Source organism: Solanum verrucosum, unplaced genomic scaffold, assembly GCF_900185275.1.
Source record: "Solanum verrucosum unplaced genomic scaffold, falcon-dt-bn FXZP01000238.1, whole genome shotgun sequence".
Classification (NCBI taxonomy): Eukaryota; Viridiplantae; Streptophyta; class Magnoliopsida; order Solanales; family Solanaceae; genus Solanum; species Solanum verrucosum.
Window position 1 is genome coordinate 4572615 of NW_026020630.1, and position 22120 is coordinate 4594734.

Genomic DNA, 22120 nt, shown 5'->3' on the forward strand with positions numbered 1-22120 from the left:
TCTAAGGTTATTAGCGCTGAATTCATTTTGATAAGAAGTTGTGAATAATATTTCAAAAGGAAGTGTCATTATTGATTATTAGAAAGAACTCAACTTTAACTTTATTGAGCTCGTAAAGAGTTCGGAAAAAAAATGGAAATATGTAATTGAACATATTTCACTACTATATATACTATTATTACATGTTTTAATTATGAATTTTCTACGCATCTTACACTTAAATACATATATTTTTGCTACCAGATACACAAAAATGGGGAGAGAGGCGAGAGAGATTCGTATGTATCTCAAATACATGTGAATCACACTAGATATACACTAGATACATGTTTCTGTATGTATCTGGAATACTAGATACATGGAAGAGTGACGAGCGAGATGGGAGAGAGGCGAGGGTGGCGAACGAGATTTGTTATGTATCTTACATAGGTGTAAATCCACTTGGATATGATGTATCTAAAACAAATTACATCTAAATTTGAACCATGTATCTGAGATACATGTATCTAGAGGCATCAAAATCTGATTAGATGCGTAATATTGCAAACTAGAATGGATATAAGTAATTAATTCTTAAAATAGTGGAATCTATGTAAATTCCCTTTATCTTTTATTTTTTCAAATTTAAGAGACTGACTATGTATTATAACTCAATAAAAAATGATATGTATACTCATATATCAAGTTGCAAAATGATGTGACCTCATACATTTCAATCCTTTGGCATTATATATGGATTTCCTAAATTTGAAATAGTAAAAAGATATCTTTTTTTTTCAAAGGTGTTTTGTACACATGTTCTTTTGGAAAGGAAATAATTGAGTGATAATTAAAACTTTGTGATTTTAAGATAATAATGATTCCCTTTATTGACAATGATATGACCCTAATAATTAAAGTTAACAAAGAAAGAAAGGAAATTGTGAGGTAGCCCCAACCCTTGTTGTCAACTTGTGAGGTACCAATAGCTATACTGCTTTGTTTTACATGTAAATGTTGATGAGATTTTGCCCACTTGCTGACTTTGGCAAACATACTAATTAATTTATCCCAAACTATTAGGGTTGTGTATAGGTTAGTTCAATTCGATTTTAAAGTTAATTGATTTGATTTATTAGTTATTGGTTTGTTGACATGTGAAATTGTTATAGAATCGTTAAGATATTAGCTTATTGGTTATTGGTTTGTCGGTTATTAACCGTTATCGATTTAACCATTAAGTTTTGATTTAAAAAAAAGGCAAAATACATAAATATGTCCTTAAATTTGGCTACAATTCACATCTATGCCCTCCATCTTTGGATGTGCATGCACAAGTAGACACTTAAACTTGTATAAAGTTGAACAAATGGACACACGCGTCCTATGTGGCATCCTGCATGACAATTTTTATCCTATGTGGTGTCCTATTAGTATTATGCCATGTAGGACTCATGTGTCTACTTGTTCAACTTTATACAAGTTAAAGTGTCTACTTGTGCAAACCCAAAGTTGAAGGACATAAATAGAAAATGAGGTTAAGTTAAAGGGCACATTTATGTATTATGCCCAAAAAAAATCATGAAAAATCACTTAGAAACAAGGTGACAAACCAAATGAATCATGCACATGAGTTATCATAATGCATCTTGCTCAAAAGCAAACATTATCACATTGTAGAATAACCGAAAGTTTGAGAGAACCTAAAATAAAAGTATGAAACTAAACTCTAAGTCAAGAACTTTATGTACCAAATGATATAAATATAATTATTTAATTTACTATCGGATTATCGGTTAGTTAAGAATTGATAACCCGATATAAAAAAAATTAAAACCGTTACCGAAACCGTAAAATCAATAATCCATAATCGATAAATCAATAACTTTTTTTCGATTCGAGATATCGATTTCGATTTAATTTTGAATAGCCTTACAAACTATCATTAGTTAGTGTATTATACTCTTATTATATTTTTTGTTGATTGTCAAAAAGCATCAAAGATGACATAGTCGGATCCTACTATAGATATTTAAAAGGCACTAAGCTTATTTAAAATGTTTAAGTGAAACATGGTGCTAATATTAAGGGTCTACCAATGAGTTCTACCTTATAAAATGGTTTGATTGTATAAACAAAATAAATGTGCATATGCACAAAACAATCTGTGTGTGTATTAATATATTATTTTTTTTCCTACTAACTTTTTTACTTTCTTCTTAACTTCAAATGCATATGTAATGCTTTAGATATTGGCTATTTCCACGTACTTTTGGAAAGTTATAGCTGATTATTTGATAAGTCAAAGAATTGCTACTCCTTTATTAAAAGTAAAACTTTAACATAACTATTATCATTTAAATAAAATAAAAAAATGGGCTAGGCTTCAATTAATAAAGTTAACTTGTAAACCGTTCTTTTCTTTGTAGTTCAATATTCACTAACTAGTAGAATTAGTGATAAAAAGGAGGTTGTCACTAACCAAATCCTTAATAGTTAAATAATCTAGATAATTACTTGATAATGATCGGTATAAATTGTGGTGGGATAATTGAGATTCCTTCACCTTTAATAAAGGTTTTGGGTTTGAGCTCAAACTATGAGAACGGAAAAATATCATGTTGGGAGAATCCAGATTAGTTGGACTTCATTACAAATATTTTATGCTAAATGAGAAATCAAAAAAAAAAAAAAAAACTTAAGAACGCATATAAAACAGAAGTGAACTCTAATAACATGTTTGTCCAAACTCCAAGGGATCGTTTGCTGTGAGGAATAAAAATAAATAGTGATGGAATAAGAAACGTACTCAATATGCATCGTCATTGAGCCCTTCCATTAATCTCAATGGATATGTGAATTCATTGAAAAAGAAGAAGAACAACAACTTTCAACCACTTTTAACTTGTACCTATTTTTAACTCAATTTTAACTTGTATTTTTATTTTTAACGCATGAGCTCCAATATCAATTTTCAACTCATATTTATTTTTAACGCATCGACTTCAATACCAAGTTTTAAGCCATGCTTATTTTCCGTTAGTCAAAGGATAAAAAACACTCATATTACTTAATTGAATATTAATGGGATTGATTTAATTTTCAATTTAACCTATACATTAATGTGAACAAAAGAATATGGATAATATGAATTAGTCTCACATATTTTAGGTTGCTCTAAATAATATAGCCCCATATAAGTTGATGTACATTAGGTGAAAAAAGGGTGAGTAGAAGATGATTAAAAAAATAATTATCTTTATCTTATCTTAGAAACAACTAATTTAAATTTTTAATTCTATCTTTGATAAAATGATATCTACCCACATAAATATTGCTTATTTTATTAGATGATAAATTTTAAAAATATTTTAAAAGTAACTTCTATATATCTTCTATAACTTGCTACACAGAAATGTAAGAATTACAAAATACATCCAAATCTGGAAATGTATCATAAAATAAAACAAACTATAAGCCCAGTACCTAAAAGAATATACATGCCCCTGCATATATTTCCTGTTTGTGTACATTATAACGTTATTTTAATGTCCACGCAGACGTGCCCTCAGCCTAATGACTTCAGACACAACTTGCAAATAAGTTCCAAGCGGACGTGCCCTCAGCCTAATGACTTCAGACACTTGCATTCGAAGACGTTAATTCCCTTGGCCGTGAAACTGTACTTGCTCTTTCTTCGAATCCGTTGGGGCAAGGAAATCTAAATCCAGATCTTCTGTACATACAGTATACTGGCATTCAGATTTCAAGTTACAATTTTTTTACTTTTCAGCGTGTCCTACTGCCTGAACCCCAGATTTAACGTCTGGTTCGGACATTGGATTCCAAATTGATCGACACTGTTCGTATACGCTTGGGAAAATCCATTCAGACTCTGCTGGAAGTAACTCGATTGATCAATCCGTTGATTTCTGTTCCCGCTTTCAACTTCTTCGTCTAGATTAATACTTTCAACCTTGGTATTGCCTCGGAAATTCGTAGTAGGATGGGCATAAACATCGTTGAGAAAATTCATATTGTTGTTGTTGTGGTTATTGACATTCCCCTGAGCCTGACCCTGAACGCCTGGAGCTTGATTTGCTGGGCGCAATTCCGGCATTGGTTTGAGCCCAGCAAGGATTGCCCAATCGAAATTGGCTGAATCCAGGCGTTCGAGGTTCAATTTCTCGGTCTTAAGAGAGTTTAATCTCGGTAAATTGGAGAATCGATCATCCATTTCTGGTAACGATTCGAGCATATCATCGAATTGGGATGAGGACGAAGTCGAAGAATTGTGGCTGTATTCATTGCTGCTGTGTAAACCAGACAGAAGTGGTTTTGGTCCACTTGAATTCTTCTTATAAATTCGACAAAGCACCCATTCATCTAGCTGAAATATACAAAAAAAAAAATCAGATACAAATTAAAAAATGCAATTAGCCAAATTGAAATGGGATATAATTTCACACTTAGTCCTCTAAATTATTGAGAATTTAAACTTTAGCCCTTATAGTATTTGACTAAAGCACATTTTGACCTCGAATCACTAAAATGTATACTCTTGGTCCCTTTAGAGCACATCAAGTACAGATTCATCATATAGTATAACAAATATTAGTAATTCCCAATTTATGTGAAGCTGCTTGATTGAACACAAAAACTATCAGATGCTTTTGAAAAAACAAATTGTTGTTGCTGTAAATCAATTCAGTACTATTCAAGTTCGAAGTTAAAACATCTTTGACAGGCTAAGAAACAAAGAGCTTAGCTATTAAGTACATTTGTTAGTAATTCACTAAATTTGCAAATATTCACAAAAAGGTGGATTAAAAGTGCACATTTCAATTAATCAAGGATTAATGAATATTTGAGGGACTAAAAGTGCAAATATTTATCCAAAAAACAAAAAAAGAGAATAATGTTGAATTAAATTACCTTTGAACTTCCATTATTTTTCCTTGATGATTCAAAAAGTCGATATTCATGCATAATCCAATTTGTCTTAGATCCTTTTGGAGCTTTACCCACATAAAACACAAGGGCTTTCTTAATTCCAACTTTTCTTCCTTGTGAAGTTATGATCTTATCCGTCCCCGTTGCTTTCCAATAACCGGAACCTGCTACTCTATTCGGTCTAGATCCATTCGGATACTTCCTATCCCTCGGACTGAAGAAATACCATTCTTTTTCTCCAAATGTCGCCTTACCTATAACAAAAATTACACATAATCCATCATTTATCAAATTCAAATGATTAATAGTACAATATCATTTGGTGTGCATCAACTCGTAATTAAAAATAATTTAACTTAAATTTTCTTGTCAAGTCTTAATGACAAACTTCCAAATCTAACTAAGGGCCCGTTTGACCATGCGATATGGTTTCATGATTTTTTTATTTTAATTTTTTTACCCCTCCCTAGGAGGGAACTCCCACACCTTTTCACTCTCTTGACGACTCAAATTCGCAACCTTTGAGTTGAAAGTGAGGGTGCGCAACTCTATCTCGTCATATAGTTTCATGATATGGAATCAAAAGTTTGATTTTTTTTTCTTCCTCATTCAAAATTCCAACACATAAATCATCATTTTATTATTACACAACAATATTTTCTTATGAATTGATTCAAAATAACTAAAACTCAATTCTATATTTTAGATACAAATTGACTTTAATTATGAATCCATCCATTAAAACTAAAACAATTGGAGTAAAACATTAACTAAACTAGAAACCACACGAAGATCATGATGAAATAAATATAATTTCATTTATTCTTAACCAGAAGTCTCAAATTAGTTAGAACTCAATTCTATAGTGAAAAATATACATAAGAGATTGAATAAAACTAGAAACTTACTAGGTAGAACCCAAGGATCAAATTTGTATAAATCAATTTCTCCAATAATTTGTAGAGGAAAATCATGTCCAGCAACTTTCTTACACAAATATTGAACTAAAAGTTCTTCATCAGTTGGATAAAATCTGAATCCTGGTGGTAAACTTAATTGCAAAAGTGGATCTTTTTCTTGAACACCCATTTTTTTTTTATTAACAAACTATTTTTTTTTATCAAAAAAATATTTTGTTCAAAATTTCTAAACTTTTTTTTCTTTTGGAAATTGGGATAGTAGGGGGATTTATATATGGACGAAATTGGAAAAAGAGATAAGTATTATTGTCTTTTTCTTAAAATCTTGATAGTTCTAAAATGTGACACGTATTAAAAAGTTAGGCATTTTAATAGCCGACCTTATCAAGCAGTAAAGTTTTGGACCAAATACATGAATCTAAATAAAAAAAACAAGTTTCAAAAATATAATTTTAAAAAGTCTTTGAGGTCCCCTACTACGTGGCACTCTCTCATGTAACTTCTAGAAGATTGAATCTTTTTGTTTTTCCGCCCACTTTTTATCTTAGATTAAAAGTAATATTTCTCGATTTCGTTCTATTTTATATGAGTTAATTTATCTGAATACGAAGTTTATGAAGATTTTTTTTGTTTGAAATTTATGATATAAATATAAAGATAGATATTTATGTAACTATAAATTATTTTGTTAATGATAATTTGAACATTTTTAAAGTTAAATTGTTAATTAATATAAAAATATGTCAAATAAACTGAGATTGAAGAAGTAGTTTTTTTAGTCCATTAAAAAAGTTCTTGTTAATTTATTGATAATTATAATATTTTATTTTTTATATATAAATATTTAAAATTATTAGATTAAAATATTAATTTTAGTGTATTTTGTATATTTTCAAATTAAATTTTATATTAAAAATTATGATAAATAAATTGAGACGGAGTGAGTAGTATTACTATTATTTTTTTTTTGGAAGAAGAGAGAGGTAAAGGCTGCTTGAATTTTGATTTTGGAAATTTATTACATTATCACTAGAAATTTTAACATGTGACAATTGAATGATTACATTAGTCCAACTTCATGTAATATGGTCCTTTTTCATTCATTGACAATCATTTTAGCTTGAGATAGTTATTATAATAAAATTAATATTTTTAGTTATATTATAACATAATTAGAGCTAAAATTCAAAATATCTTTATCAAGAATGAAATAGTTTCACCAGTGTGTCACATTTTTTTTTTGATAATAATAACTATATTAGCTTACTAACATCATATCGTTTTTATTACTTTGTTAATAAGTCGATTAATGTAAATATTTTAAGGATTCATAGAGTGTGGGACACGTGCAAATACGTGGACAAAAAAAAAGGACTTAGCTGTCTTTTGGAATTGAGTGGTATTTTAAAAAAAATAAATAATTGGGATGTGAAAGAGACTACAGAAGAAAAATCTTATAAAAATGTCATCTATGGACAACACGTATGCATTTTTTAAAATTAAATTTATAACGTTTTTTGTCATTCATTTTTCATTTTTCTTCTTTTTTCTAAAAAGTGAAAAATGACATTTGACATTTGTGCATCTTTTTCTATTTACACTATTTAATTATTCATGCATATATATAGATCTTTAATAATTGATACTATTTTATCCATCGATTTTTAATTATCATAATTTCTTTTTTAAGAGTTAAATTATAAGAATTCTTATTAATATTTTACGATGTATTTTTTCATCATATTGAGATAAAAAAAATTACAATTTATAGTACTTTTCATATAATTTTTAAATATCTAATTTTTTTATTTAAAATATCAAATTAATGTATCTAATTTAACTTTGAAAATTAGTTAAATTGACTTGAAAAAAACACAACATAACAAATAAAAATAGACGGGGGGAGTATAATAACTTTTAGTTTAGTATTATGGGAGCTAGGTTGATTTTTGGAATTGCTTAACGAGATAAGTTCTAATTATATTTAAATATTTTTGGATTAACAGATTTTTTTTTATTGTGTGCTTCTGCCTCTTACTTTGTCGACAGTCTATTTGTCACTTCTAATGTTTAAAAATTTACTGAATAATTTATTCATCTAATCTATAGATCATCTATTCAAAATATAAAATCAACTTATAATACTCGAATCAAAATAGACTATTTATGTAATATTCCTTGAAATTGATCCTTTTTCGATCACTATATGAGCGTAAAATATTTTATATATATTAAATTACGCCTTTTTAATATCAAATTGATCGATCTGAAGTAAAAACTCTGTGAATATAACCCTTTTGCTCGGCTTCTCTACCATATTTTATTTCTTTTTACTATTTTTTTGTGAATAAAGTAAAGTTTAATAATTCTATTGATTGACGAATTTGAATTTTGATGTCTTACGTAATTTTCTTCCTCCCACACCCTCAATTATTTTAAATAAATAAAATAAAAAAATCAACCACTTTTTGGTTGATTAAGAAAAAACAATTGAGTTTTGAATTTTGATAGCGTTAAAGGGTATTTTCCTTCTTTTTCCCAATAATTTAGGTACACTACCACCCCCAAACAAGTAAGGTCAAAGCTAATAACCTTTTATACTATAGTTCACGTGTCACTAATAAATTAAATCAAAGTGTATATTGATTGTGCTATTTTTTTTTGGATTAAGATGACAATATTTATTATTTGGTAGGTCTAAATAGCCACGTTGATTTCTTTCAATGATTCGTATTTGATAACGTTTTATTTTGTTGTGTTTTCGACTTCTCAATTGCCACATGTCTTTTAGTTAATTGTATTTTTTTTGTTATTCACATAAAGTCAAGATATCTTTTTCACTTTCATTTCATCATCATTTTATCTCATCTAATAGAAAGGAAAAAGATACTATTAATATAAATGTCTTTTGATTTTCTTCGTTTTAATTTATGTGACTTATTTTAATTTTGAGATTAAACATATTTATTTTTTTACCATACTCTTTTTTATCTTTTAATAAACTGTGAAAGCAACTATTTGTATCACAACCCTTGAGATGCGATCATTTTTCAAATTCTACTAACGCTGCTTAATTACATCTCTCACACACACTCACTATATCTCTATATGTAAAAGGTTTTTTTGCCTTACGTAGGAACACAATGGAATTGAGTATACTATAATATAAAAAATGACATAAGAGTATTTTTTTTATTACTTCCATTTCTATTTTATGATTATTACTCCCATATAAATGGGATGACATATTATATTTTGTTATTACTTTCATTTTCTATTTTATGAAAAAAAAAAACATATAGAATACAACCAAATATAAAATAAAATATGGAGTAAGCTAAGTGTTGCCACGTATAGTGAAAGGGAATTGCCAATGCGGCAAGAAAAATATTAAATAACATCAAAGGGGGATGGGAGAAAGTTGTTAGTAGGGCAAATTTAATACTATATATTAACCTACTTTTTTTTGTTTTGTTTATTTTATGCCATGTGTATGTTTTGATGATGATCCAAATGAGCATATTTGTCACTAGTTGAGTAAGGCTTATGTAATGCTGGTTTAATAATCTCATTTTTCATTAATGATTGATTCTTGAAAGATTCATAAAATGTTGACAATTTTTTTTTTAATCTTTAGGGTTAGTATAGTATTTATGAACTATAAATATACTTACTTGGGTTGTTGGATGGAGTTGATCTTGGGTGAAAATTCTCCCAATAATCAAACTCTTAACTTTCTTTCTCTTGTTTAGGGCTAAGAAAATGTCGAAGTAATTAACACTTGTACATACGCTATATGTCACGATCCAAAATCAAAGGTTATAACGATATCTATATTAATTCATCGATATGTAAGTCAAGTACTCCTCAAAGATAAGTGGAAGATCAAAGCAATAAAAATTAATAGCGACAGATAAGCTTTAAAGTCGAATTTTAATAGATATTGATAGGATGTAAAATAATTGTATATATCCAAAATTAATGTCATCGATACAAGAGCATCTAAAACTGAAAACATACGTATAGTCCAAAATTTACAAGACTGTCTGAAATAACAAAAGACTGGAAAATAAGATAGATATATACATACATTGCTCTTCACGCCAAGTAGCTCACCCAAACTTTCAAATAAACGTTACCTCAAACAACAGAATCAATAAGGCATGCAACTAGTGTTAGGAGCTACATAAAAAAAATGCAGCAAGAGTAGTATAAGTGTGTTAATACATGTACTCAGTAGACATCATAAATTGACCAATCGCGAGCAAGAATTAGATAGTTAAATCTTAAAAATAAAATGAATCTAAACCAATTCAAAAGCCTCAAACATAATACTCATGGAAAACAAGGAACATGCTATATAATTAATGTCTATTATTTAGGTCCCAACCTAGATTTAACATAAAGTCATTCTTCCTAATTTATCGAATCCACCAATACTCCCACACATATCACACTTGATACATAAATCACTTCCCAAGCTAATCTAAGAGAGTCATAACCTACATCGAAAGTCGAGCAAATATTTCATGAACCATCATACGATCACCTTTCTTTTTGAATCACTCTCGAAAGCTCTCACTCTATCAAAATCATCCTCTGTGAGTATACAAGTCTATTTATATCCATATTGTTATATATAAAACTCTAATTCAAAAATTAAGTGAAAAAATCAACTATCAGCTACTGAGGTCAAAAGTCAACATTGATTTCAAAATTGATTTACACATAGGGTGTGTTTGGTATGAAGGAAAACATTTTCTTGTTTGGTTGGGTTAAATGTTTTGGAAAATGTTTTCCAAATCAACTCATTTTTCTCAAATTTAAGGAAAATGACTTCCCTTCAAAACTTAAGGAAAACATTTTCCAAAACTCTCTTCCAACGCCAAAATTTTATTTTTACACCCATACACTCGACCCTCCCCCCAACCCACCCACCCCTACCCCAAAAAAAATAATTAAAGATTGTTTTTTAAAAATATTTTCAACTTCAAAATTTTATTTTTTCACCCCAACCCTCGACCCTCCCACCCACCCCCTACCAGCCCCCCACCCCACCCACCCCCTACCAGCCCCCACCCCCCAAAAATAAAATTTAAGTTTATTTTTTTAAAAAAAAAATTTCAACTTCAAAATTTCAATTTTTCACCCCTATCCTCGACCCCCCGCCCCCTCACCCACCCCCTACCACCCCCCATCCCTCAAAAAAATTTAAGTTTGTTTCTAAAAAATATTTTTAATTTCAAAAATTATTTCTACTCTAATAAAAATAAACGATATTTCTCAAAAATATTTTCTACTCACCAACCAAACATGAGAAAATAAGTCAAAAATCAACTTATTTTCCAGGAAAACATTTTCTAGGAAAACATTTTTCTTCGTACCAAACACACCCATAATGTAAAAGTCTTATGCGCCAAAAATCAGCTAAATGCAACCACAAACCGAACTTCAAATAAAGAAAATATCAATTTTAGAAACTTAATAAGAGAAAAATCATCCAACCAATCCATAAATAATCATCCAGACATAGTGAAATTATCAAAATTCAAATCCCGCTTCGTCAATTCAAAATGTTGTGTTTGGTCTAACTTTTCAACTTTCAAACTTCAAAATTGAAATCTATCTTGCAACGCATCCTATCATCTCGAAAATCATATCACTCGACTAGGGACTTCATTAACTTTATAAAATTTGTTTTTATACCTATTTTTCAATAAATATCAGTATTTTAATATTTATCTAACCAATGAACGACCTTCGATTTGATTAGTTGAAATAGTTCGTCGATTTTTCCTTATCGACACTCCATTTTTCAAAATTGTCAAGTCCATCAATTTTTTTCTCAATTTTACTTATAAATAACAGATGCCCGTCAATTTATTTTGACCCTCGATTTTTGACCTATTCTTATTATTGTCCTATCTTTCACTTATTAGTAAAACAAAAACATCATATCTTGGAGTAGATATGTCCAAATGATGATGAATGACTTATAATGTTAAAAACTAGATTCAAAAGGCTTTAATTTGATACGTTATCTACAACATATAACTTATTAATAATTGGGAGTACGTAGCTTTCCTTTTAAGTTAGGCTCATCAAAAACTTTAGTCCATGGTAATGTTTTTCCAACTTGACTTGGTCTTAGGTCTAATCTCTTTAGACCCTAAATTACTTACAACACACCTTGTATACTTATCATCATATTGAATGAGTATCTATTGGTCCATAACTTTTCTTGGCATACACACAAACATAATATATTTAATATTGTTATGTTGCCAACGCGCTTTAAACTACTGATAACGTGAAGAATTATATTCTTACCTAACTTGTTTTGGTAGTTATTTATTATAATCATCATATGATGACGATCAATTTTTTCGTTCAGTATCTGATATTCGTATTTGAATCTAACTATTTCGAATTTGTGTCACGTAAGGCTCCATATTCGAGGGAATGCGCTCTCTATCAAGAATTTTTCCATACTTAGGATTCAAGTTTGAGATCTCTGATTCAGAGAAGAACAACCTCATCTACTGCACCATATCAGTTGACGATGTATTAATTAGATTAAAAGAGACAAATTTTGTCAAAGACATTATTTCATTCTCACACGTGAAAGCTATGATGTGAGTGCTATATTTTTTTTTATGGGTATATAATAATTATAAGAATGGCATATTCGATGGATTTATAGTCAAATTCAAATAAAGACGCAGACATTCGTCTATGTTATGACTTATATTATGGCCATTCACAAAGAAGAAACAAAATATTGTGTTCGTGGGGGCGCCATTCATAAATAGGCCAACTAATTTTTCATTTGCCGTTGAGGTGTTAAATAGGCGGATTAAATTGAACTGGATTTCAAAATTGTAAGTCATTGACCCACTTAAATATTATTTCAGAGAAGTGGATTGTGATGAAATAAGCTAAAAATCGAGACATGGTCAATCTAGGGTACGTATTGGTCCATTGTAAAATGAGTTGAACTAAACGGATCAAAATGAGCCAAATTAATAGAATGAGAGGGTTATTAACACTACCATTTTATTGTCTGATTTTGCCACCTTTACCTCTTTCATTCCCGATGCTTATTTTATAGTGTTAAAGGTATTTGATTAGACACAAAATTGAAATTTTGAGTTTATAAAGTTTAAATTTTTAACAAGGTAACTTACCAGGTTTTGATTAAATTGTTTGGGTACCTGATGAGCTACAATTCATAAGACAAATTTTTAAAATTAAAATATACAATTATATAAAGAAGAAATATATGGTTATTTGGTTTGAATTTTGAATTTTGAATTATGAATCGAACTAAAATTTTATTTTTTAAATTTATGAATTTCAAATTGGATATTAGATTTAGTATTACATAGTTTTAAATATCCAAAAATTGAATATTTTATGACTTATATCAACCCTATCAATATCAAATGTATTCAATACTAAAAAGTTCAATTTTTAAAGATTTAATAGATTAATTTGGCTTAATCGGAAAACATAATCAAACGTATTTTTGTCTCTCCTGGATGAACCTTGATCACCAAGTATTCATCCACTATATTAACCAATAAACGACACGTCTCAGTCTCTACTAGAATTAGAACCTTGATTATCAAAATTTTCAATCACTTCATTGACTACTACGACAAACTTGAAATGTCTACACTTACTTGTGACAAAAGAGTCAAACAATGTAGTACTAGTAAATGTTTCTCAAACTTTTGGTAGATAGTCTAGAAACCAAAATTACAAATGGAACATTTCTACAATCTTTTGAGTAAAGAAAAATCTATTTCTTTGTTACACCAACCCTCATAAGAGCAACATAAGCCAAGAACCTATAACCAAAAAACATAACAGCCAATGCAACCATTGAAATGCCTTTACCTCCAAGCCCTATAGTCTTTATGGTAGGAAAATCTTCAACCAGACACGTCGCGTTTATGCCACATGAATACGTTTCCCCATGACTATACTGTGACCCCAACAAGAGCTTATACGTGTACTGGCTAATCGATATGTACTTTATCCAGGAAATGAACCACGGGACATGCTGAACGAAGTATCCTCCTGCTAAGGTGAACGATAGAATGATGACTGAACCGAGTACAGTAGCTGATTCTTGGTCCATGATCATTGCACCAAGAGCTAGTCCGAGGCCTTGGGAGACTAATACATTGTAGAGGATGCTGAATAAGGTAGAGAAAAAGTTCAATGCGGATGGCTTTAGGCCAGTCATCCAGTATGTTATAACGGTGAAAATAGTTGGAAGGACTAGCTCCATTGGAAGGTCACCTATAGTCCTAGCCATAAAGTACGCGGAGAGTCGATACATGCCTGATGATCTTTCTTTCTCCAACATCATCCTCTCTTGTGGGAAGGTAAAAATAGCTTGTAACAAAGGAAAAAATGACCAGAAATCAGTGTAGAAGAACATAAGTCCAACCTGCACCAAGTTAACAATTACATCGTATACTATCAGATCATCTAATCAAAGATAACTACATGTCTAACGAGGAGAAGTATCGATTACCTGATCTTGAATGTTGTTAGATTTCCACCATAACAATCCACACAACAAAGCCACCACCAAGACCTCTCCAACCTTGAGGCTAGAGAAGGACTCGTGTTTACGTTCTTTCATCCCTCTTCTAAATAACACTGAGAATTGCTGCCACCAGGTATTCGACCATTGAGTAAATTTCTTCTCATGTAGTTTCTCCGCAACCTGATGAACGTTAGATTCTTGCAATTGCTCCTTCATGTTCTCCACTAGATTGGTTTTGAAAGCAGTTACCAAAGTTTTCTTGATTGAAGCTGGATCATCTATAGGAGTATCTACTAATACGCGAGGATCATCCGATAGTATACCTAACATATCAAATAACACCAGTTTATCAGTCATCATACTGTTTGCTTAAAAGACAATGTACATCATGACCGTCTCAGCACAACGAGATGAGGTACTGTTAGTGGCAGAGATGCCTTGCTGTCGTGATCCATAATATTCAGCCCTTTGTGACTCTGATTCGTAAAAGAAAAGCAAAAGTCTTCATACATGAAATTACTATATATATATATATATATAAATGCAGATGAAACATACCATTTGAAAGATCCAACAAGAAGTCTGAGGGATTCATAGCAACTAACGGGGAAAATCCGATGCCTGAAAAATATCCCATAGCATCTTCTCCTCTGCCAAAATACAGGGGATTTCCTTCGGATAACAACAACACTTTCTTGAACATGTAAAACAGCCTACTCGAAGGTTGATGTATCGTTAGCACAACCGTCCTTCCACCCTTTGCTAAATCCCTTAAAGTCGACACAATCCTTAACGCTGTAGTAGAATCAAGCCCTGATGTTGGTTCATCCAAGAACAACAAACTCGGGTTAATAAGCATTTCTTGTCCAATACTTACTCTTTTCCTCTCCCCACCCGATATCCCTCTCAAAAACAGACCTCCAACAATGATATCCTTGCACTTTGTCAATCCAAGTTGAGTTATAATTGCTTCAGCATGCGCGGTTTTCTCCTCAACTGTAAATGTTTTAGGCAAACGAAGGAGAGCAGTGAACACAAGTGTTTCGGACACTGTAAGGTGAGGGTAAAGAACATCATCTTGAGTAACAAAGCCCGTGCTACGATTCATGGCATTGGAAAATGTCTTGTTATTATATGTTATAACGCCTTTGAGATGTCCATTAACGAGCCTGCCTCCGAGTCCTGTTAGCAGAGTTGTTTTTCCACTTCCTGAAGGGCCTAATATCGCCAGCATTTCACCTGGAGAAACGATCCCGGAGACACCCTTCAAGATTATTTTCTCTTCATTTGATTTAGGTGAATTCTTGAAACACCCTTCTTTCGCGAGATTGATCTTGTAAACAACATTCTCAAACTGCAATATTACTCAAGCCATTACATTTTTAGCAATATCATAAAAGAGAGAAACTATTTATTAACTTCTGGCATGCTCAATTCATGTATATATATAACATCTTTGTGGATAAGGGGCGGAGCTAATAAGGACTCAGGGATAAGGGGCGGAGCTAGTAAGGACTCAGGGATAAGGGGCGGAGCTAGTAAGGACCCAGGGATAAGGGGCGGAGCTAGTAAGGACTTAGGGATAAGGGGTGGAGCTAGTAAGGACACAGGGATAAGGGGCTGAGCTAGTAAGGACTCCGGGATAAGGGGTGGAGGCAGTAAGGGCACAGGGATAAGGGGCGGAGCTAGTAAGGACTCCGGGATAAGGGGCGGAGCCAGTAAGGGCACAAGGATAAGGGGCGAAGCTAGTAAGGACTCAATGATAAGGGGTGGAGCTAGTAAAGACTAGGGGCGGAGCTAGTCACACCTCAAAAATTCATTTAATATGAATGAAGAGTAATAAGTATTTCTTAGGTCTCATCGAGCCTAACTTAGTTTTGTTAGAGAGCACTTTACCCGTAATATGAAACTTCCTGAGCAACACGAAGTGGTAAACAAAACAAAAAATCACATGAAATATTAAAGAATTACCTTAAGAGTGACAGGACGATTAATGTTGTTGAAAATAACTTCAATTTTAGAATGATCAGTGTGTTGATTTTGTTGTTGGGACAATATATTCTCCATCTTTAATTATTCCATGTTTAGAAACTCTTGGGGTTCTCTATTTAATAGAATTTAAAATCAAGACTTCTTTGATGACTTCTTTTTTCTCTCCTAAATTCTTGGAAATACATATGAACTGATTGATATATAGAGGCAATCGAAAGTAATTAAGACTAGTTTACGAAGAGAATCATAGTAGCTCAGTTGATTGATTATCTGATTTTCACTTTGTTTGTGCGCTTCCATTACCCCCTTCCCCATTTAAAAAAAACATTAAAAAAAAACAATTTATGAGGAAATGGAGAGTGATGAATTTATTGATTAGGTTGTCAAAATTTGGTCATTTCCAAAAGCATAATTATTTATAAAGATAATTTAGCAAAACAAACCTCTAATAAATATTTCCTTCGTCTCATTTTGTATCCTTTTTGCTCAAAAAAATCGTCACAAAATAATTATTACTTTAAAAATTCGAGAATAAAGTTCATGACAATTGTTTCCAACTACTCAAGTTAAACATTAAAGAAGTGTGCACAATATTTTAAAGGTTTTCACCCACTTTATAGACAAATAAGCCATACCTCAATCGTCAAGATTTTACCACTTCGTTCATTAGGCCACAATTGGGATGTCTGCATTTACTTTGGAGTAATTAAACAAAAGAGACAAACAATGTAGCTCGTCGCACTAGACTTGCCTAGTGCGGGTTACCTCTCCTGTGTTTGTAAGCTATTTCATATGAACAAGAGTTTTATCTTGTGCGCACCCAAAGAATAGCGGCTGCAGATTTCCGTCGTCATAAAAAAAAAGTCGAGAAACCAAATAGAGTTACATAAATTGCATGTTCTTTGTATAACACACTAAAACAAATAAAGGATTTAGCGACAATAATAAATATGAGTATTTATAGCCAGTAATCTATATAAATGTTACTAAAGACTTTAATAACTCTGAGTACAATAACATTAACTCAATTACCGCTTAGTGTTTTTGCGGCAATAAAAGTCACCACTAAAAGGAACTTGACTAGCATATCTCGGCAGAAAACAAACTAAAATTACAAATGGAAACACTTCCTACAAAATCTTTGAGTAAAGCAAAATCTATTTCTTTGTCACACCAATCCTCATAAGAGCAACATAAGCCAAGAACCTAAAACCAAAAAGCATAACAGCCAATGCAACAATTGAGATGCCTTCACCTCCAAGCCCTATAGTTTTTATGGAAGGAGAATCTTCAACTAGACACGTCGCGTTTAGGCCACATGAATACGTTTCCCCCGGACTATATTGAGACCCCAACAAGAGCTTGTACGCGTACTGAGTTATTGATACGTGCTTTATCCAGGCAATGAACCTCGGGACATGCTGAACATAGAACCCTCCAGCTAAGGTAAACGATATCAAGATGACTAAAGCGAGTACAGTAGCTGACTTTTCGTCCATGACCATTGCACCAATAGCAAGTCCAAGGCTTTGGGAGACTAATACATTGTAGAGGAGGCTGAATAAAGTAGAGATGAACCTCCCCGCGGATGGTTTTAGACCAGCCATCCAGTATGTTATAACAGTGGAAATAGTCGGAAGGACTAGCTCCATCGGAAGATCACCTACAGTCATAGCCATAAAGTACGCGGAGAGCCTATACATGCCAGATGATCTTTCTTTCTCCAACATCATCCTTTCTTGTGGAAAGGTAAAAATACCTTGGAACACAGAATAAAACTCCCAGAAACTTGTGTAGAAGAACAGAAGGCCTGTCTGCAACAGTTAACAAATGACATTACTTCAACTTTGATAAATGCACCAATCACATCGTAAAAAGAGTTTTTTACACTATCAGATCACCTAATTATAAGAAGACTACATGTAACGTGTAGTCATTAATAACAACCTAGTTATAACAGGTTAAATTACACTGGTTAGTAACAATTTTATAATAACAACACACACCGGTGTTATCCTAGAGGTGGGGTGGAGACGGTGAGTGTAAGCAGACCTTACCCGTACCTCGTGAGGTAGAGTATATATAACAATTTTATATCAGTTCAACGGCTTACTTCACGTAAAATTAACAGTTACCTGATCTTGAATGTTGTTAGATTTCCACCATAACAATCCACTGAAGAAAGACATCACCAAGACTTCTCCAACCTTGAGGGTAGATAAGGACTCGTGTTTTCGTTCTTTCATCCCTCTTCTCAGTAACACTGAGAATTGCTGCCACCATGTATTCGACCATTGACTGAATTTCTTTTCAGGTAATTTTTCAGTTGCCTGGTGATCAATAGATTCTTGCAACTGTTCAGTCAAGTTCTCCGCTAGATTGGTTTTGAAAGCAGATACCAAAGCTTGTTTGATTGATGCTGGATCTTCTCTAGGAGCATCAGATAATACACGAGGATCATCGGATAGTATACCTAAGAAATTAAAATCACACAAGTTTACTAGCTAGTCATCATACCGTTTGCCTAAATGAGAACGTATATTATGAGTTAGAACTTAGAAATATACAATCACGAAGATAATAAACCACACATGACGATGGGTATTGTAAATAGCAGAGTGGCTTTGCTGACATGATCCACGGAGATTCAACCCCTTGTCTATCCGATTCATGAAAGACCAAACAGGTCTAACTACATGAAATTACTATCTATAACAAAGAAGGATAGATAAACATACCACTTGATAGATCCAATAAGAAGTCCGATGGATTCATAGCAACTAACGGGGGAAATCCGATGCCTGAAAAATATCCCATTGCATCTTTACCTCTGCCAAAATACAGGGGATTTCCTTCGGATAACAGTAACACTTTGTCGAACATGTAAAATAGCCTACTAGAAGGCTGATGTATTGTCATTGCAACCGTTCTGCCACCGTTTGCTAAATCTTTTAACGTAGACACAATCCTTAAAGCAGTAGTAGAATCAAGCCCAGATGTTGGTTCATCCAAGAGCAATAAACTCGGATTGATAAGCATTTCTTGCCCAATACTTACTCTTTTCCTCTCCCCACCGGATATCCCTCTCAAAAGCGAATCTCCAATGATGCTATCCTTGCACTTTGTTAATCCAAGTTGAGGTATAATTGCATCACAATGCGCGGTTTTTTCCTCAACTGAATAAGTTTTAGGCAAACGGAGGAGGGCAGTGAACACAAGCGTTTCGTACACTGTAAGGTGAGGATAAAGAACATCATCTTGAGTAACAAAACCAATACTACGCTTCATGGAGCTAGAAAAGGGGTTATTATTGTACGTTATAACGCCATCTAGATGGCCCTTAACGAGCCTGCCTCCGAGTCCTGTTAGCAGAGTTGTTTTTCCACATCCTGAAGGGCCTAATATCGCCAGCATTTCACCCGGAGACACGATCCCCGAGACATCCTTCAAGATTATTTTCTCTTCCTCTGATTTTGATGAATTCTTCAGACACCCTTCTTTTTCAAGCTTAATCTTGTAAGCAACATTCTCAAACTGCAAAAACACCCAATGCATTATCTTTAGCAAATAACTTGAAGTGTTCAACTTCTACACATTCAATAATTTTTACACAATCTTATCATCTAAACTATGTACAATCATACAAAATTGAATCAGTTTGAATGATTCTGATACCATTTGTAACGGCCCATCCTGCTAATGATATTGTTCGATTTGGGCCTAGATCCGTACGGTTTTAAAATGTGTCACTAGTGTGTCAGGTCTGTTTACTTGTATACCAACATCTCTGTTGTGTTTTGCTGATGTGAAACTTCTTATCTTAAGTTGAGGTATCAGACTCTTGCTTAGTAGCTAGTTTATTATACAAATCAATTGTATATTTGTAGTCATGATATAATTATCGATCAAATATACAAATCAATTGTATTTTTCTCATCTCTCCTAGATCTCGCTCGCCTCTTTCTCTCTTCTAACATGTAGCTACAAATCCTTATTATAGAAACATTAGCTAAGAATCCTTATTACGAATTTTGATAAATAAAAGCCTAATTTGGATCGGCTCACTCTTGTCCATACGGTACATATGTAAGACCTCTTTAGGTCCTATTTCGGATACACAAGAGAATCAAATCACCAGTAGAGAGCGCAAATTTTGACACATAATTTTCAGCCCTAGAAGCCAACTTCAAATTGTGATTCCCGCTTCGTTCCTTATCTAATTGAGCTAATTTGCCACTAGCTTCCCCAAGCATTACTAGTAAGAGCCATGCATATTAAGTTATAATATATCATCTTGTCTACGAAAAAAACCTAATGTGGAACTTCTAGAGTAACACCAAGAAAAAAATAAAACAAAAAATGATATGAAATATTTAAAGAATTACCTTAAGAGTGATAGGACGATTAGTGTTGTCAAAGATAACTTCACTTTTAGAATGATCAATGTGTAGAGGACTCTCTATATTCTCCATCTCTTGTTCCATGTTTAGAATTATAAATAATAATACTGATATATTTCAAAATCAAGAAGCAATTATAGATGAATTTGATGAATTTCATTTTTCTATAATGAATTCTTGGGAATATATATGGACTAATGTATAGAGACAATAGAAATTAATTAATAGTTTTAAGAGGAGTAAGACTCTACAAACGTTACAAGGAAATAAAAATTAAAGAGTCATGGTCAAAGATTCATTGTATTTGAATTTTCAAATCCAAGTTATATATTCCTTTCGTTTCTTTTTAGTTGTCTTTTTTAGAGTCAGTTTGACTAATTTTTTCAAAGGTAAATTAAATTATATTAATTTGATATTTTAAAATAAAAAAATAGATATTCAAAAACTATTTAAAAAATAGTACTATAAGTTGTAATTTTATATTACAATATTATAAAAGTATGAATAATAATATTGATTGACCAAAATATTCTTCGAATGATTTATATGCCTTTTTAGTCTAATTCTATCATATTTTGGTTGGTAACTTGGAAAACTAAAAAATATCACATAATGAAAATAGTGCAACAAATATTACTTCCAAATGACACATATATATGTAAAGATTAAAAAAAAGAAAAAAAAAGTAGACAATGATGGACACATAAATTTATTCTAACAATTTCTAATGTGTTTGAATGTTAGAAATCCAGGACTCAAATTTGCCATTTTTTTAAGTGGCAAAGACTAAATTTACCATTTTTTTTAAAAATGGCAAAGACTAAAGGTAGTATTATGTGTTTGACTATCAATTTGAGAAATAATTTCTTGATACTAAAATAATACTCTCTCTGTTCACTTTTAATTGTCATGTTGTACATTCAAAAGTCAATTTGACTATTTTTTAAAGTTAAATTAGATTACATTAATTCAATATTTTAAATAAAAAAATTTAGATATTAAAAAACTATACGAAAAGTACTATAAATTCCAATTTTTTTTGCATATCAATATGATGAAAAAATATATCATAAAAATTAAAATGTTAGTCAAAGTTCTTATAATTTGACTCTAAAAAAAGAAAACATGACAATTAAAAGTGTACAGAGGTAGTAATTCGTATCTGACCAACATTCCAAAAATACTTTCAAGCAAAGCTATTTTTTCAACTTCTCAAAATTAAAGTAATTACTAACCCCAAAAAAAAAATCTTTTTCCGTAGAGCCATCACAATTCTCTAAATTAAATAATATTTAAATAATATGTATTTTAAA

At 31.7% G+C, this 22120-nt stretch overlaps 3 protein-coding genes across 3 annotated transcripts in view; all 3 read right to left on the reverse strand.

Annotated features, from left to right (window-relative positions):
• Nucleotides 1–3337: 3337 nt before the first annotated feature.
• The window catches only part of LOC125811818 (NAC domain-containing protein JA2), a 70551-nt gene continuing 51768 nt past the window's right edge, over nucleotides 3338–22120 (reverse strand). The window contains exons 2-4 of the mRNA XM_049491367.1: nucleotides 5841–6023; nucleotides 4915–5186; nucleotides 3338–4369 (exon numbers count right to left, since the gene is read on the reverse strand). Of these exons, the coding sequence (XP_049347324.1) occupies nucleotides 3779–4369; nucleotides 4915–5186; nucleotides 5841–6021 (1044 nt within the window). The 5' untranslated portion in view covers nucleotides 6022–6023 and the 3' untranslated portion in view covers nucleotides 3338–3778. The remainder of the gene's footprint in view (nucleotides 4370–4914; nucleotides 5187–5840; nucleotides 6024–22120) is intronic.
• Nucleotides 13647–16513, reverse strand: LOC125811811 (ABC transporter G family member 9-like). The gene is made up of 4 exons (XM_049491360.1): nucleotides 16387–16513; nucleotides 14974–15769; nucleotides 14401–14738; nucleotides 13647–14313 (listed from the first exon to the last, which is right to left on the reverse strand). The coding sequence occupies exons 1-4, from the start codon at nucleotides 16480–16482 to the stop codon at nucleotides 13657–13659; spliced, it is 1887 nt and encodes a 628-aa protein (XP_049347317.1). The 5' UTR covers nucleotides 16483–16513; the 3' UTR covers nucleotides 13647–13656.
• LOC125811812 (ABC transporter G family member 9-like) lies at nucleotides 17565–20891 on the reverse strand. Its single transcript, XM_049491362.1, has 4 exons — nucleotides 20793–20891; nucleotides 19146–19941; nucleotides 18543–18880; nucleotides 17565–18221 (listed from the first exon to the last, which is right to left on the reverse strand). The coding sequence occupies exons 1-4, from the start codon at nucleotides 20889–20891 to the stop codon at nucleotides 17565–17567; spliced, it is 1890 nt and encodes a 629-aa protein (XP_049347319.1).

Excerpts from the sequence above, each read along its gene's own strand:
- LOC125811811 (XM_049491360.1), bottom strand. The coding sequence starts at position 16,482 with ATGGAGAATATATTGTCCCAACAACAAAATCAACACACTGATCATTCT. Across the intron at positions 15,770-16,386 it reads ATCGTCCTGTCACTCTTAAG|TTTGAGAATGTTGTTTACAA; the intron begins GTAATTCTTTAA and ends GTAATATTGCAG. Across the intron at positions 14,739-14,973 it reads CTTGTTGGATCTTTCAAATG|GTATACTATCGGATGATCCT; the intron begins GTATGTTTCATC and ends TTGATATGTTAG.
- LOC125811812 (XM_049491362.1), bottom strand. The coding sequence starts at position 20,891 with ATGGAACAAGAGATGGAGAATATAGAGAGTCCTCTACACATTGATCAT. Across the intron at positions 18,881-19,145 it reads CTTATTGGATCTATCAAGTG|GTATACTATCCGATGATCCT; the intron begins GTATGTTTATCT and ends TTAATTTCTTAG. Across the intron at positions 18,222-18,542 it reads CTAACAACATTCAAGATCAG|ACAGGCCTTCTGTTCTTCTA; the intron begins GTAACTGTTAAT and ends TAACTGTTGCAG.